This window comes from Cupressus sempervirens, chromosome 5 (genome assembly GCF_028749045.1).
Source record: "Cupressus sempervirens isolate cs-2001-9-10 chromosome 5, ASM2874904v1, whole genome shotgun sequence".
NCBI lineage: Eukaryota > Viridiplantae > Streptophyta > Pinopsida > Cupressales > Cupressaceae > Cupressus > Cupressus sempervirens.
This window is the reverse complement of record NC_143122.1, coordinates 308087145-308105716: the sequence shown is the minus strand read 5'-3', so window position 1 is coordinate 308105716 and position 18572 is coordinate 308087145. Positions and strand designations below refer to the sequence as shown.

At 34.4% G+C, this 18572-nt stretch overlaps 1 protein-coding gene and 1 pseudogene across 1 annotated transcript; both read left to right on the top strand.

The window, feature by feature from the left end:
- Window positions 1–929: 929 nt before the first annotated feature.
- On the top strand, window positions 930–3146 carry LOC149555827 (putative disease resistance protein At5g04720). The gene is made up of 2 exons (XM_089829553.1): window positions 930–996; window positions 2827–3146. The coding sequence occupies exons 1-2, from the start codon at window positions 930–932 to the stop codon at window positions 3144–3146; spliced, it is 387 nt and encodes a 128-aa protein (XP_089685679.1).
- A 10757-nt stretch (window positions 3147–13903) lies between these two features.
- LOC149555826 (putative disease resistance protein At5g47280) lies at window positions 13904–18279 on the top strand (annotated as a pseudogene).
- Window positions 18280–18572: the final 293 nt, after the last annotated feature.

Here is an 18572-nt window from a genome sequence, read left to right as displayed (position 1 = left end):
GTGGGAAAGATTTCCAAAGATCTTCTACTAATGGAATTTAACTTTAAGGACTAAGGTATACAAAAGGTTAAATGAATGCCATGGCAGTCGACCTTATTAAGTTATTAGTAGGCTCTTTTCTTTGTCATTTGTCAAAAAAATATTTCATTGGATTAAATTGGTTTATAATATTACCCACTAAACCATTGTGGTGCTCAAAATGTCATATTTATTATTATAATTATGATTCTATTCTAGCTTTTAATTTTTAATTAATTAATAATTACAAAAATGGTTGACTGACTCTCCCTCTCTTGTACTATTTTGAAAACTTTTATTTTTCTAATTTTCTTGAAAGACTTCGGGTTTTCCTAGACAGTAAACTGAAGAGAGGTAAAGGCGGGAAGAAGGGCCCCATATGTGGAAAATTTGCTTGCTCGCTCCCTAAATGCAGACAATTCATCGTGGAAAAAATGTGCGAGAAATTTCCACTCTACTTCCAACATCCCGCGTTCAATTTGTTTGGTTGCTCGCTAAATGAGTACAATTCAACGTGGAATCAACACTGCAAGAAGTTTCCTCTCAGCTTTCATATCCCGCCACTTCCACTTCACTCTAGGAGTCATTGATAAATAAGTGGCTGCCCTAATCACCCCCGATACGCTAACAAAATGGTTTTCGCCTATGTTCTCGTGCTTGTTCAAGGAGCTGCTGGAGAGGTTGTTAGAGTGCTTCTCTCTAGGCCTGTTGATGCGGGTGGCGATGCCCTTCTCTCAGGCTGTCAAAAATTGGGACAATGGGTGAGCGAGGGGTTGTTATGCTTGCAACCCTCATCTTCATTTGCAGACTCATACATTCCAAAACTACCCAAACATAGCGTGGGTTTGGAGAATCAAGTAGCGGATTTGAAAAGGTAGTTATTCGAAGATAATTTCAATAAGATCGGAGTGATGGGAATTGCGGGCAGTGGCAAAACAACCTTGGTTGCTGCTCTCTGTAGGGATTCTGATGTCCAACGTAAGTAGACCATATATATACTCTTTGAATCAAGTAATCTCGTAAAATGCATTTTTTTGGAGTTGCTCTCGAGAGGGATGCTGAAACCAAAAGTTAACCATTTACACACACCCACACAAAAATTCGTGCTGAATCAAGGAATTTTGTTAAATACTTGTTTTTTTATTGTCTGGGCTTTGATATGAATTAGATCTGAGAAGAGGAGGCTATTTTAATGCTGGCCTATATTCGCCCAAGTGCTGGGCAACCTATTTCGCTGCTAGGTAAAATGTGCATCACTTTAGCAATCGGATGCAGGAACTGTATGTGTTCCATCGCACTCAGATAAGCCTATATTCAAAACATCAATCATACCCACAACCTTAACCGTGGTGTGACGAGACAATTTACCTCTGGTTTCTGCTGATCTCCGTGTATAGGTTATGTTTCGACCTCCTTTTTTAAGTATATAATCTCATGCTTAAGTTAGGGAGCTGCTCTAGCATGGAAATCTTCCTCAGTTAGTCAAGTAGGGGAATCCTTTTCCATTGGTATTTGTTAACTGTGTCTCGTCTACTATTGATGAGCTCTTCATTGTGTGAACAATCTCCCGTTGACAAGGCTAGAGAGTCCTCTTCCATCCTCTCCTCCTCACAGTGCCTAAAAATGATTCATGCCTTAATGTGGTTTCTGGATTCTCTTCTCCTTTCCCTCGATCTGTCTTTGCCTCCTCAAAGTTTCTGAACACCATTCATGCCTCCACCTTTGATCTGAAATCCTCTCCCCTTCCCCTCTTTCTCTTCTGTCTTCATTGAAGTGCTTAAAGGCAATTGAATCCTCAACTTGCTTATGTTAATGCAATCTTCTCCCCCATCTTCTCAATATATCCTCTTCCTCTCCTTCTTCTTAAAGAGCTTAACGGCCATTCATATCTCCTCTCTTCCCTTCAATAACCCCCTCTTCTCCTCTTTTATGCGTATGAAGAGCATTTATTCATCATCTTGCTTTATTTGGTGTAGTCCTCTCTTCTTCCCCTTAATCTGTACTCTTTTCTGCTCTGCTCTCCTCTTCCTCTTAAGCTATCCTATTTGGTCACTCCTGTGAAGACATCTGTCCTCCCCTTCTCATCTTTGATCCATCCATTCGAGCCCCTGATCTATCAAGACCTTACTATCAGGTCAAGTGGCCAATATGCGGAATACTTATGCTTAGGATAGCTTTTATTTTCACTGGGAAGTGGGCTTGTCCTCTGATATCAAAATGACAAGTTAGAAAATGTTTCCAATGAGGAAGTGGTGTGTTTAGAGCTTCTAGTCTGGTTGGCAAAGTTGCGTGGGGATTTTTAGCCTGGCTACAATCCTACGTTAAACTTCTAGGGAGACTAGAACATAAGACATGATCTCACTTACTGTAGTATGCTCTTTGTGTTCACACTTGTGTATATTGGTAACATCACCGAATCGTGATTAGACTTGCCCGTCAACCTCTCAATAAAGAAGTCAAATTTCAATATCTTGATCCTAACTTACTTCTCAATGCATTCTAATGACAGCAGTAATGAGAGAGTTGAAAGAATTCATATATTGTTGCGGTGATTACGAATCTGCATATGTGCTCAACCCTTGCAATTTATTGGCCACCACATTGCAGAAAAAACTGCCCTTAGTAGGAGAAGAAAAACAACACAAATACGATACAGACTCAATGAATTAGCAATTTAGCAAATAAACTTATTTATGTTTGTTAATTAATTACTAATGAGACCTTACTAATACTTGTCTATCTATTTGAAATGACCCTTGCGTTCTTTTCTGATTTCCCTGACCTTACATTCTCCATTCTTCTTCTCAGAACGTTTTGGAGACAAGATAATTTTTCAAACAGTTTCACAGCTACTAGATAACAAGACGATTCTTGAGAGCATATGGAAAATGATTACTGGGGATCAACCATTGCCTGATTCTCAGTGTGAGAGCATTCATGAGGCTCTTCAGGAAATAATCAAGCTTAAGCGAGAAAATATTCTAGTCATATTAGATGATGTGGGGCCAAATGTTAATCTCGAAGAATTTTTGTTTGAAGCAGAGGGATGCAAGATTGTTGTTATAGTCAGGGACAGTGTCAATTCCATACACCTTGATAGCACTCATTATATGTCTTCGCTTGGATAGGAAGATGCTCTATCCCTCTTTTGTTATTGGGCATTTGGACAAGAAAGCATTCCAGATGGATGGTTCAACAAGCAACCAGTCAAAGAGGTATACCTATGTCTATCTACGTCTAATTTGTTGATTTTAGTGAACCTGAAGTCTGCTAAATTTTCCATAATACGACATTATATTTTGCTAGCTGATATTGTGTAGTCCTGCTATCCATTCCGTGTTTGCAATTTAAGAAGCATGGTTCGTTTAGTTCAATATGTGCAGATCTGAAGGCCACTCTTTGAGATTATATTGCGGCTAACTAGTCTGTACTAAGGTAGCAAAAGAATGTCTAGGATTACCACTTGTATTGGAGGTGATTGGACGTTATTTACATAAATACAGTGAAAATGCATATTGGGAATATGCCAAAAGGCAGCTTTCACAAGGAAGACGAATCAATATTAGATCTTATGAAGAGGATGTTCTCAAGCGCTTAGCACTGAGCATAGAAGATCTGGACAATGAAATATCTTAATAGTCCAAAATTGAAAATGATTTATTTTTAAAATATATTTATGTTTACTAATTTCATCATTCTTATTGATTGTTATATTTTTGTTAGGGGCTAAAAGTATTTTTTCTGGGACTAAAAAGCCTCCATCAATCTGGATGTTCTGTATCATTTTATTCTAGGGACTTACATCTTATCCAAAATCTACTAGGTGTGTTCAAATCAAATCATTTTTACAAAGAACACTTAAATTGGTAGGGGATTTTCTAGCCTCAACCCAAAACCAGATACTGTAAATTGAAAATTGAGAAGTCCTTTCTTCTAATATGAGGCCCAATTAGCAAATCTTATGGTACGACGTCTGCTTCCCCGTGCAACTCTCTCTTTTTAATTGGAAGAAATCTTCTTTCAACATCAAAATTTTTAATTTTAAAATTATGAACCCTGGTCAATTTCCTTGTACTGATCAATGCATTCTGCAATCAATTTGGTTTTGTATCTTTTCTTACCTGTCCTCTTATGTCAATCAAAATGTCTATTGATTTTTAAAAGCTCAGTGTTTTAGGAGAAGCGAAAGGAAATCACAAGTGTTATTTGCCACTAGAGGGTGCACTTTCTCTTGCATTGTTTCCCTCCTATTGTCACACTTTGCAAGCACTTATTAAATTTGGGTGGCTCTAACTGATTAGAGAATAAAAGCCTTGGCTCTGCTTCTTCTAAGAATAACAACTCATACACTGACATTTTTTTCATCCTCAATCTTAGATTATGACTTGGATCAGTACTCTGGTTTGATTGTTATTAATTAATATTGTCTCTCTTACCAACAACATTTCTCAGTACCCCTCTACCTCTCCACTTACCTTACCTTAGATCATTTTCCTAATAAAATATAATATAATACTTACTCTGTAATAGAAACAAATTTCTAGATTAGTCAAATATGAATAAAACATGATAGAGCATATTTAAAAAGGTGATAGATGCTACTCCATGCAAAGACCAAAACCATGACCTGCAACCTGTAACTACACCCTTTCATGAGACCACGGGGCATCCAACCAAACTATGGATGTGACTAAATTGTTAGGATGCCCATGGCTTGTATTCGCTGCATTAAGTAGGAAATGTTTGAAAATCTCTCAGTGGAAAGTTAGATGACAATATATTGTCATTCGCTTTTTTCTATGCAATTGAATAGGTTGGAACAAAAAATTGTACAAACTCAAACATTAATGAAAATTATTTTATAAACTAAAATGAAGCAAGGGGAAGAAACGAGCCCACAACCACCTAAGCAGTCAAAGCTTAGTGTGTTGCTTAAGATCGACGATTTGAAAGGAACACATCTATTTTCCAAAGAAACATGGATGTAACTAAATGTCAACAAACCAAGATGTTGGTCTTTTCACTTAAAAAGGAACATAATGTGGTAATGTACAAACTTTCACACTTATGTGGAGCTCCACGGAGATCATGACATAATAAGGATACCTATGCATAGGACTAATCTTAAATAATAAAAGCTTAGTTATGAATCATAGAGGATGAAGAGAGATAAAGGAGGCTGGAAAACACTATATACTCTTCAAAACACATGCAGGTATCCAAGAACATGACTTACTTGTCATGTCAATGGAGCTTTATGGATGGGATGTTTGGATAAGCGGCAAATTGAATCTCAAATGTAGGCAGACAAAAGAACTCAAAAGCAAGTTACCATGAGCAGATTCAAGATTAAAGATTAAAATCTTATATGAGATCCCTCTATAGAAAATGGGTACTTGTCGAATTGCAGAAGCAGCTATAGTTCACCTACTAGGGTATCTCAAAAAGATCGTGAAATCTGACAAGTGGCCCACTCTAGTATGGAACGAAAGTTGAATAGAATAAATAAAACTTGGATGAACCAAAATAATTGGTGGATTTTTGACCAAGTCATTAAAAGGCCCATGGACTAATCAAGAGATAAAATACAATGAGAACATCAGACTAATCATATAAAATCAAACTAATCATGCAGACAAAAACAACTTGGGAGGAAGTGGCAAGCCATATGAACATGACCAAAATGTTTACATGGGTACAACAATCAGGTGGAAAATGGTGATACTCACTAGTCTAGCTATAGATTAGCTATTCAAAATTTAGTTATGAGATTGGTAGATTGACAAACTTGAAGACTATAACTATAAATGGAAGTGAAAATATATTGATATTGTAGCGAGTAGGCTATTTTAGTGTGTTGGGGAAAATATCGATTAACTTGGTGTCTGTAGGAGGCTTAGGTTTTCATAAAAATGATTTGTACTTTAGTTCAGACATAACTTCCCCAATCCCCTCTCTATTTAGACCTCTATAAAAAAATCTAGTTAGTGTAGAGGCTTAAATCTACACACTCAATAAATGAGGATTAGTAGCACCAAATGATCTAATAATGAAATCACATAAGCTACCAAACATGAGCCTATGAATGTTCAACAAAATAGGAAGCATTAAATAATTGGAATCACATAATAAAATATGCAAACCAATCAAATACTCCAAGATTTTGTTACTTCTCTTTGGTCATACGAAGTGTGCACACAGCTGTGATTTTGGTAGCACTTAGACTCCGAGCTCTAAGAAATATGATAAAAAGATAGGATTTCAAATGATAGCAAAATCACATAGGTTCGATCTAAAAGTCAGTTATGAAATTAAGATATATGAGAATTGTTTATATAGATTTTTTGGAAATCCATAAATGGTTGAGATCAATTTGGGAAAATCATGATGAATGGACAAGGATGAAAGAGACTGGAGGAAAAATTGGAAAGTTTCCAATTTTAAATTGAAAAAGACAAAGGATAAAATTTGAGATATTTTCAATTTTGGAGAGATAAAGTTTCCAAAAATTGAAAATTGATACTTAAGAGTCATTTCTGATTTTGTATTTTTAGAAAAAATAGATTTTTCAGTTTATGAAGATTTTCTAATTTTTAAATTTCCATTTCTCATAAAATTAATTTTTCAAATTTTAGAAGATTTAATTGAATTAAAACTTCAATTAGATTTGAAAGATGAAATTAACTAGCAGTTGCGCATTTATGTACGTGCAATGATTAGCGATAGGAATGATTTGCATAATTGAATGAAAGGAAACAAAGAACTATTATGGTTAAACTTAGAATTATAATTAGATTAGGTTTACAATTTAACTTAATATTTAATTAAGGTTAGAGTTAAGTTTGAGGTTACATGTTTCAAGTTGGCCAAGATTAGATTTAGGATTATGATTTAAATATATCTTAAATTTTTAATATCACTTAGGATTAATGCAATAGTACACTAACATTTCTTAAAATCAATTACATAGTGTAAGATTAGGGTTAACTGGTTTATGTGTAAGTATTCAAGTTAGGTTAAAAGCTTGATTTATTGGAGAAGATTTTGGACAATATTGAAAACTCATTATTTGTAGAGTAAGGGTTCAATTTCTAAGTATGATTTAATAAAGCTTAATTTTAGGTTAATGGTTAATTTATTAAGATAGATGGATTTATATTTTTAGCAGGTGAATACAATTTTCAATCCATAGACAATATTGAATTTAGTTAGGATTAAGATTATGTCTAAGGTTTAAGCCATAGTTAAGGTCACATTGTAGTTACATTATGGTTAAAGTTTGGATTAAGGTTTAGCCTAGTGTTAAGGGTTTGGGAAAATGATTATTGTTAAAATTGGGATTATGATTATAGTTAGGATTGAGATTATGGTTATTGCTAGGATTTACATAATGGATAGCTCTATAAGTTGTAAGAATATGATGATCTTAGAATACATTATTATAATATAGGTAAATAAATGCTTATATTATGTATTATGTTGAAATTAAAATAAAATAATTTATTTTAAATAAATAAATAATTGTGAAAATTATGAAAATAAAAAAGAAATAGAAATTAATTTACATATATAACAAACATTTCTCAATTTCAAATTATAAAATTCAACTATAATTTTACAACTAAAACCTAGATACAAATAAAATCTCTCTATTTATTAAAGGTATGTAAACAATATTTAATTGCATGCATTTCATTTTTATCTTAATACTTACTAAATTAAGAAATAGAAATGATTTTATTTTAAAATAGAAATAAATTTGTATAACATATATTTTAATTTTTCTTCTAGTTTGTAAATCATTTCAAATTTTAAAACTAAACAAAGTTCTATATCTATTTCTCAAAATGAATCAACATAAATTAAAAACTAAAAAATTGAAATCTATACTTAAATGTTACCTTTCTATATTTATTTATTTTTAAAAACATTTCTACTTTATTTTATGCTTTTGCATGCATATTGATAAGAAAACAATTATTTTATATTTATACTCTAAACAACATTTGTATTAGAATTTATAAAAAATATAGAAAGTAATCTATGTATATAACAAACTTTTCTAAATTTGAAATTATTTTTGTGTAAAAAATCAAATGATAACATTAAACTACAAATTTAAAACTAAAATCTACTTACAAAGGAAATATGTCTATATCTATTGAAGATATGTAAACTACATTTTTTCATACATTTTATTTTTATCTTAATAATTACTAAATCCAAAAAATATAAATATATATGTACTAGATATATATATTTTTTAATTTTTCTTCTTCCTTATATATTATTTAAAAAAATAGAATTATATTAAATTATATTTTCAATTTTCTAAAATGAACCAACTTAAATTTAAAACCAAAAAGCTAAAAATCTAGACTTAATGCGAACTTTATATTTTTTTTAACAATATAAATATTTGTATTCTATTTTATTGTTTTGCATGCATATAATTTCAAATTGTTTCCCTCCTATTGTCACACTTTGCAAGCACTTATTAAATTTGGGTGGCTCTAACTGATTAGAGAATAAAAGCCTTGGCTCTGCTTCTTCTAAGAATAACAACTCATACATTGACATTTTTTTCATCCTCAATCTTAGATTATGACTTGGATCAGTACTCTGGTTTGATTGTTATTAATTAATATTGTCTCTCTTACCAACAACATTTCTCAGTACCCCTCTACCTCTCCACTTACCTTACCTTAGATCATTTTCCTAATAAAATATAATATAATACTTACTCTGTAATAGAAACAAATTTCTAGATTAGTCAAATATGAATAAAACATGATAGAGCATATTTAAAAAGGTGATAGATGCTACTCCATGCAAAGACCAAAACCATGACCTGCAACCTGTAACTACACCCTTTCATGAGACCACGGGGCATCCAACCAAACTATGGATGTGACTAAATTGTTAGGATGCCCATGGCTTGTATTCGCTGCATTAAGTAGGAAATGTTTGAAAATCTCTCAGTGGAAAGTTAGATGACAATATATTGTCATTCGCTTTTTTCTATGCAATTGAACAGGTTGGAACAAAAAATTGTACAAACTCAAACATTAATGAAAATTATTTTATAAACTAAAATGAAGCAAGGGGAAGAAACGAGCCCACAACCACCTAAGCAGTCAATGCTTAGTGTGTTGCTTAAGCTCGAAAAATAACTTTAGCGCCTCCTAGAAAAATTCTCCATCGAACATGAACACATTCTTGAGCCACATGGTTGAAATCAACCCCTTGAAGCATAGGATTTTCCCATCTGTAGCCAAGGAAAAGTTTGCCTCCATCTTGCAACTACACCTCTCTTCTGTGCCTCAATGTGAGTATTTGAAAGTTTGTGACAAGGAACAACTCCTAATGTTAACTACCATTATTACCCAATCTTGCCAATCTACCACACATGCCAAAACAATGGGTACTTAGTCATCTGCGATCTCGTCTACCTCCATTTGCATAAGGAATGTCTACTTTTAGAGATTTTGATGCAATGGTTGCATCAGTTTGTACAGGTCTAGGTTGCAAAAATCCTCCTCTAAAATACAAAATTTCAAATTAGCTCCCAACTTTGACAATGTGTATGCCACCTCGTTGGCTTCCCTTATTACACGTGATTAATATAATTCATCAAATTTGTCCAACGAACTTTGTATCAACATGCCATGTTTATCTAATTACCAAGTTTCCATTTCACCTTGGGCGATGTCATTCAACACTAGTTGCGATTCACCTTCCAAATGGATTCTTCGACCCCAATTCTTGCCCAACAATACTGCTTCTACTACAACTAGACACTCAGCCTGATTATTGGTTTTTCTACTATCCTTTTTATCGCTATTGCTAGTATTGCCAGTCTCATCCCTAACAACTACACCAATCCCAGAGGGTCCCAGGTTTCCTTTGGAAGTCCTTTCCAAATTGACTTTGATCCAACCTTCCTCTGGGACCTTCCACAAATTCTTTTCTTGTTGAATCTAAGAGGATTAATTCCACGAGATCTATTAACACAAAAATTATAAGTAATTTATAATTTTCAATTTAAGTAAAAAATTTATTTCTAAAATATTTTTTTAAATAGATTACATATGTTATTTAATTATTGATTTTTTTATATGAATAAAATGACCATTTAAAAAACCTCTATGTTAAAAAATTGTTTCAAAAAATTAATAGAAAAATAAAATGAACAAAATAGCACAAATAAAGATAAGAGAAAAAAATAATCATAAAAATTAAAAATTAAACTAATTTAAAAATTAGAATTAAAATAATCTAAGAAAGAAACTAAATTAATTTTGAAATCAAAAAATTAAATTAATTAGCAAAATCAACATGAATAGAAGTAAGAAAATAAACTCAAATAATTATAAAAACTAAGAACTAAAGACTTGAAGGCTTGAGTGCTTGAGTGCTAGTGTGTGTGGGATGATGTGATGAATGCATGATGAAAAATGGAGCAAATGGATGGGCTTATAAAGGGTTCAAAGTGAAATTTATCCCACAAGTTGACTAAACCTTAAATAACTCCTTAAATCAATCCTTGAACAGGGCTTGAGAGGGGGACAAAAATGGGTCTCAAGCATGGATGCACATCGTGTTGCTCTCTAAGCCCAAGTTTCCTATTAGTGTCTAATACTTAGTCATTTCCATGGTAGTGTTGGTCAGTCATCACTATGGCTGAGCCATCTAGAGAAGGTCAAGCTACAAAGGACTTGTTTATATTTCTTCACATGCCGAACAAGTCAAAGGTTGTCAAGTACCCCAGTAGAGAAAGTGTCAGGATGCCAAGTAGAAGAGTGGATATTGAGAATTTGGAAAGTTAATTAATTTCAATTGAATTAGTATATGTCGAGCATATAGAAGCTAAGTGCCAACATGAATGTTAGTTATGATTGAGCGTTAGAACATTCAAGTGCCGAGTAAACCAGGTTTGACATATGAGTTTGTAATGATGCAAACACTTATGTAAATTGTTTTAGATGACTTCTACATGATATTGAATGATTGTAGGTATAGTTAAGGATAAAATTACACATTTTGGATGAAGACATTAATCCCAAGATAAGCATATTAACCAATCAAAGGATTAGAAGGATTAAATGACAAAAAGATGAAATATGGATCGTTGATTATGATCTACAACTTTCATTAATTATCTATTTAAGGGGGAGTTCTAACCATAAAATCATTATGTGTGATGAATGGAGAAGCAGAGGAGGGAAAAAACTTAGACCAGAGTAAGGAAAGCTAAGTCAAATAAGAGATTAGACAAAGCAACCAAAGCAGTGAAGGATGAAATAGAGTATATCAGATAAGAAGGTCAAATAGAGATATTGAAGAGAGGAGATACATAAATATCTTGTAGAGAAAACCAAAGGATCAAGTACTAAATCAATTTGAATAGACCGAGTCAGGGAAGATTTCTTAACAAAGTGGTTTTAGTAGTCCTATTTAATTCTTCTAACAGAGTCCTTACTTTATTGTAAGTATTAAATCCTTCAATTAAGGTATGACCTAATAGTCTTAAAATATTTTAATAGAGCATACCTCTAACAGGGTAGATCATTAGATATGATCAAATTGTAGCCCTAACAGGTAAACTTTTATTATTGCAACAATAAAGAGTTATGGGTTTCATCCAGGGATAACTTTAAGAAACCCCCTACCCAAAAAAATTATAAAATGTTGGCAAATCCATCATTTTTCAAGAGGAAAAAAAATATTTTCACTTGGGAAAATTTTCAATGTACAGAAACTTTGTTTTAATTGACTATTTTTTCCAATGTGGAAGAATTTCATAAAATCAGTGTGATTAATTTCTTTTTTTTAGTGAAATACATAACTTAGGAAGCAATTTTTTCCCTCTTGAATGGAAATAATATATAAATTATGAGGTGATGTTTCCCCATTTGATGGAAAAAAATACATAATTAATGAGGCAATTTTTTCCCTTAGCTGGAAAGGGTACATAATTAATGAGGCAATTTGGTGGCTATTATTGCAAACAAATGTAACACATTGGTGAATGTTGTACAATTGTTTTCAAAGCATGTGAAACATGACAATTAATTTCATTTTGGCATTAAATGCATGCTTTATAAAACCAAGTTGCTAACAAAAATGAGAACGTGTACTCAAAGCACAAGGTTTTGTCTAGATTAACAATTGCGATTGGGAAATTTGATGAGCATCCCAGGACTTCATATTCATGAGCATCCAAAAGGACAGGCACAAAACCCTATAGTGCACCTAGGGTAGGTTGGGTCTGAAGAAGATTAGTATGATATTATTAGTAGCATGATGAACATTATGTGGAATCTCTAAATAAATTATCCTAGGTATATTAGTGACCAACATGAACTAGAGCAGGAGGTAGAAAGGGAGGTGTTGGACTAGGCAATTCATGATTTGTGATGACAAAAGAGGCTCAATCCACATGCTGCAAACATAGAACACCTTGACAATTTATTGGTAATGTTTCAAGCTATGCGGTGGGTACTTCATTAATTGCTTGTTTCCCAAATCATTTTGTAAAATTTTTGGGAAAATTATTCAAATTAGTTATTAGTTGCCAAAGGTACTGAAGCTTGTATGCACCCCTTCATTTTCTATAAGAAGGGGAACCAAGACCCTTTGGGACTTGTATTTATATGATATACAACATATAATACGTACAGTTATAAGTTATTGTACTTTGTTAAATGTTCATAGAATATAATTTATAAGGTTATGAAACTATTTCAATTTTCTAGCTTGATTGTACTCATATTTTTCAAATTAATATAAATCCAGACTATTTTATGCCTTACTGGATGATGTTTGATCAAGGTATTTTTTGCCTACTAGACTTTATCTCGAAAGGCCCTCCTTGTTTGGAAAAAAGGTCATATTAAAATGTATTACGTAACAACTACAAAATGGAATTGCGTAATAAATACAACACAGTGGAGTTGTACTGAACAATAATATATCGTTTGATGATTACATATCAATGGTGGAAGTCTTATTTCGGGTCGAATGCCTGAAATGAAACATCGATCAAATTTTAATTTCCATAATCGTGAGAAGTGTCCACTATCCTCACCACCACCTCCACTTCACACTTGCAATGTGAGTTGGCATTAATTATATGTCCCATCACTGTCAATTACATTCCCTTTACCATTCACTTCAAATGATTCACTTTTCTTCGGTGTTGAAGAAAAATTATAAACTATAATCCTACATACGTGGGAAAGATTTCCAAAGATTTTCTACTAATAGAATTTAACTTTAAGGACTAAGGTATACAAAAGGTTAAATGAATGTTATGGTAGTCGACCTTATTAAGTTATTAGTAGGCTCTTTTCTTTGTCATTTGTCAAAAAAAAATTTCATTGGATTAAATTGGTTTATCATTATACCCACTAAATCATCGTGGTGCTCAAAATGTCATATTTATTATTATAATTATGATTCTATTCTAGCTTTTAATTTTTAATTAATTATTAATTACAAAAATGGTTGACTGACTCTCCCTCTCTTGTACTATTTTGAAAACTTTTATTTTTCTAATTTTCTTGAAAGACTGCGGGTTTTCCTAGACAGTAAACTGAAGAGAGGTAAAGGCGGGAAGAAGGGCCCCATATGTGGAAATTTTGCTTGCTCACTCCCTAAATGCAGACAATTCATCGTGGAAAAAATGTGCGAGAAATTTCCACTCTGCTTCCAACATCCCACGTTCAATTTGTTTGGTTGCTCGCTAAATGAGTAAAATTCAGCATGGAATTAACACTGCAAGAAGTTTCCTCTCAGCTTTCATATCCCGCCATTTCCACTTCACTCTAGGAGTCATTGATAAATAAGTGGCTGCCCTAATCACCCCCAATATGCTAACAAAATGGTTTCTGCCTATGTTCTCGCGCTTGTTCAAGGAGCTGCTGGAGAGGTTGTTAGAGCACTTCTCTCTAGGCCTGTTGATGCGGGTGTCAATAAATGGGGACAATGGGTGAGCGAGGGGTTGTTATGCTTGCAAAACTCATCTTCATTTGCAGACTCATACATTCCAAAACTACCCAAACATAGCGTGGGTTTGGAGAATCAAGTAGGGGATTTGAAAAGGCGGTTATTTGAAGATAATTTCAATAAGATCGGAGTGATGGGAATTGCGGGCAGTGGCAAAACAACCTTGGTTGCTGCTCTCTGCATGGATTCTGATGTCCAACGTAAGTAGACCATATATTTACTCTTTGAATCAAGTAATCTCGTAAAATGCATTTTTAGGGAATTGCTCTCGGGAGGGATGCTGAAACCATAAGTTAACCATTTACACACACCCACACAAAAATTCGTGTTGAATCAAGGAATTTTGTTAAATACTTGTTTTTGTATTGTCTGGGCTTTGATAGGAATTAGATATGAGAAGAGGAGGCTATTTTAATGCTGGCCTATATTTGCCCAAGTGTTGGGCAACCTATTTCGCTGCTAGGTAAAATGTGCATCACTTTAGCAATCGGATGCAGGAACTATATGTGTTCCATCGCACTCAGATAAGCCTATATTCAAAACATCAATCATACCCACAACCTTAACCGTGGTGTGACGAGACAATTTACCTCTGGTTTGTGGCGATCTCTGTGTATAGGTTATGTTTCGACCTCCTTTTTAAGTATATAATCTCATGCTTAAGTTAGGGAGCTGCTCTAGCATGGAAATCTTCCTCACAGTGCCTGAAAATGATTCATGCCTTAATGTGGTTTCTAGATTCTCTTCTCCTTCCCCTCGATCTATCTTCGCCTCCTCGAAGTTTCTGAACACCATTCATGCCTCCACCTTTGATGTGAAATCCTCTCCCCTTCCCCTCTTTCTCTTCTATCTTCATTGAAGTGGTTAAAGGCAATTGAATCCTCAACTTGCTTATGTCAATGCAATCTTCTCCCCCATCTTCTCAATATATCCTCTTCCTCTCCTTCTTCTTAAAGAGCTTAAAGGCCATTCATATCTCCTCTCTTCCCTTCAATAACCCCCTCCTCTCCTCTTTTACGCGTATGAAGAGCATTTATTCATCATCTTGCTTTACTTGGTGTAGTCCTCTCTTCTTCCCCTTAATCTGTACTCTTTTCTGCTCTGCTCTCCTCTTCCTCTTAAGCTATCCTATTTGGTCACTCCTGTGAAGACATCTGTCCTCCCCTTCTCATCTTTGATCCATCCATTCGAGCCCCTAATCTATCAAGACCTTACTATCAGGTCAAGTGGCCAATATGCGGAATACTTATGCTTAGGATAGCTTTTATTTTCACTGGGAAGTGGGCTTGTCCTCTGATATCAAAGTGACAAGTTAGAAAATGTTTCCAATGAGGAAGTGGTGTGTTTAGAGCTTCTAGTCTGGTTGGCAAAGTTGCGTGGGGATTTTTAGCCTGGCTACAATCTTACGTTAATCTTCTAGGGAGAGTAGAACATAAGACCTGATCTCACTTACTGTAGTATGCTCTTTGTGTTCACACTTGTGTTATTGGTAACATCACCGAATCACGATTAGACTTGCCCGTCAACCTCTCAATAAAGAAGTCAAATTTCAATATCTTGATCCTAACTTACTTCCCAATGCATTCTAACGACAGCAGTAATGGGAGAGTTGAAAGAATTCATATATTGCTGCGGTGATTACGAATCTGCATATGTGCTCAACCCTTGCAATTTTTTGGCCACCATATCGCAGAAAAAACTGCGCTTAGTAGGAGAAGAAAAACAACACAAATACGATACAGACTCAATGAATTAGCAATTTAGCAAATAAACTTATTTGTGTTTGTTAATTAATTACTAATGAGACCTTACTTATACTTGTCTATCTATTGGAAATGACCCTTGCGTTCTTTTCTGATTTCCCTGACCTTACGTTCTCCATTCTTCTTCTCAGAACGTTTTGGAGACAAGATAATTTTTCAAACAGTTTCACAGCTACCAGATAACAAGACGATTCTTGAGAACATATGGAAAATGATTACTGGGGATCAACCGTTGCCTGATTCTCAGAGTGAGAGCGTTCATGAGGCTCTTTAGGAAATACTCAGGCTTAACCGAGAAATATTTCTAGTCATATTAGATGATGTGGGGCCAAATGTTAATCTCAAAGAATTGTTGTTTGAAGCAGAGGGATGCAAGATTGTTGCTACAGTCAGGGACAGTGTCAATTCCATACACCTTGATAGCACTCATTATATGTCTTCGCTTGGAGAGGAAGATGCTCTATCCCTCTTTTGTTATCGGGCCTTTGGACAAGAAAGCATTCCAGATGGATGGTTCAACAAGCAACCAGTCAAAGAGGTATACCTATGTCTATCTACGTCTCATTTGTTGATTTTAGTGAACCTAAAGTCTGCTAAATTTGACATAATACGACATTATATTTTGCTAGCTGATATTGTGTAGATCTGCTATCCATTCCGTGTTTGCAATTTAAGAAGCAGGGTTCGTTTAGTTCAATATGTGTAGATCTGAAGGCCACCCTTTGAGATTATATTGGGGCTAACTAGTCTGTACTAACAGGTAGCAAAAGAATCTCTAGGATTACCACTTGTATTGGAGGTGATTGGACTTTATTTACATAAATACGGTGAAAATGCATATTGGGAATATGCCAAAGGGCAGCTTTCACAAGGAAGACGAATCAATATTAGATCTTATGAAGAGGATGTTCTCAAGCGGCTAGCACTGAGCGTAGAAGATCTGGACAATGATACAAAAAAATGCTTTTTGGACCTGATATTGTTTCTTGAAGTTAAAAAAAGCCCTGTTGATGCTCTGTTTGATATTTGGATTCATGTTCACAACTTAAGCTTAGAGCATGCATCGATGATTCTTGTTGATCTTGAAAAAAGAGGGCTCTTGAATTTGGTACAGCTAACTCATAATTCAAGGTGAGTGTCTTCATTTAGATTCTTTTGTTGAAATTGCGTTGAAATATGTAGCAGAAAGATATAGACAGTGATCATCAAGCCGAAAGAGTAAATCTCCCATTTCTTCTAGCATGATCTAAATGGAGTTTGGACATGTAATCATTTTACTTCAACTCAAAATTTGTAATCATTGAGATGTTGCTACTTCATTTTGAGAACTTGAAAAAGATGTCTCACTGAAGATTGAATGCATCTTAACTCTTGCTTTCCCAGCAATTATGAGATATATTAAGTTCAACATGATATGTGCAGCGTTTGGCTATTTATTGTGCGGAATCTGCGGACAACAACCAAAATGACAAGATATGCAAAAGGTTGAGATTATCTCCATTCTCTTGCTGGGAAGATCCCTCACATGGAGATATAAAAGCCGCTGAGATTATTGCCATTCGCACAGGTTGATTGCTTTAAATTGGTTTATTGATATTCACAAGTATTAGGCTCCAAGAAAATGAGTGAGGCCCATCAAAATATATATATTCCTTCTTTAAAAAGTTTTGAATACTTTTGCAGGTCCAATGAAAGAGAATAAATGGCCTAAGTTGGAGTTTCCAGAGGCCCGTGCTCTTGTATTGATATTTGATGGAAATGAATATTTCCTTCCACCATTTGTGCCGGAAATGTCTCGGTTGAAAATTCTTATCATAATCAACCAGAAATCCTGTAGGGCTAAAATTGACGGCATGTCAACCTTTAGTTCATTGGTTCAACTAAAGAGCCTTCGGCTTGAAAAATTGATTGTCCCTGATCTAGATTATTTTCAATATTTAGAAAATCTCAGGAAGCTCTCACTAAGTCTCTGCAGCACTGATAAGGGACGATTGGACATTGAAGTGTGCTCAAAGCTGCTTAAACTTGAAGAGATTAATATTGACTGCTGTGAGGATATTGAGGAATTTCCTGTTGGTATTTGCAATTTCACTTCACTGAAAACACTGTCTATAACAAATTGCCATCAACTTCGCAAGATTCCTGAGAATCTGGGGAAGCTTGCAGGATCTCTTCAAGTGCTGAGCTTAGTTGCTTGTCTGAATCTCAAAGAACTGCCAGCCTCAATTTATGAACTTGGAAATTTACATTTCCTTGTCAAGGCTTGGAGGCTCTTCCATGTGACTTCAATAAGTTGGAGAGACTCAAAATTCTCAACATGTGTGACTGCAAAAAAATCAAGAAACTTCCTAGAATGGTTAATGGCCTTACGTCTTTGTCAGATGTGATCTGCGACGAGCAATAGAAAAAGGAGTGGTCTCATTTTCGTGAGTCGATTAGTGTGATAATTGCAGAACCAACATTTAGTTTAGAGTTTCTGGACACATAACTTTTCTCTGGCAATCATTTATATTTTGAACAGTGACTGTGGACCATGGGTTGAGTAATTTTCTTTCTAATTTTAGAAGCGGAGTTAGAAATTAAGACCATTTGTGTCATTGGGGTTGGAGTTCTATCTATGCACTTTAAACTTATGGTAGGATCACAGAGTGCTTAGCAGTATCGTCACTATTGTATTTATGTCATATGTTTTAATTTTTAAATTATTAAGGGTTTTAGTCCCTAGCTACAATAGACACGCGAGTGATCATGCTGCAATGTTCTTTTCATGGTAAATTGTGC

Coding starts and splice junctions, on each gene's coding strand:
- LOC149555827 (XM_089829553.1), top strand. CDS start 930: ATGGGAATTGCGGGCAGTGGCAAAACAACCTTGGTTGCTGCTCTCTGT. Junction 997..2,826: donor TAGGGATTCTGATGTCCAAC/GTAAGTAGACCA, acceptor TCTTCTTCTCAG/AACGTTTTGGAGACAAGATA.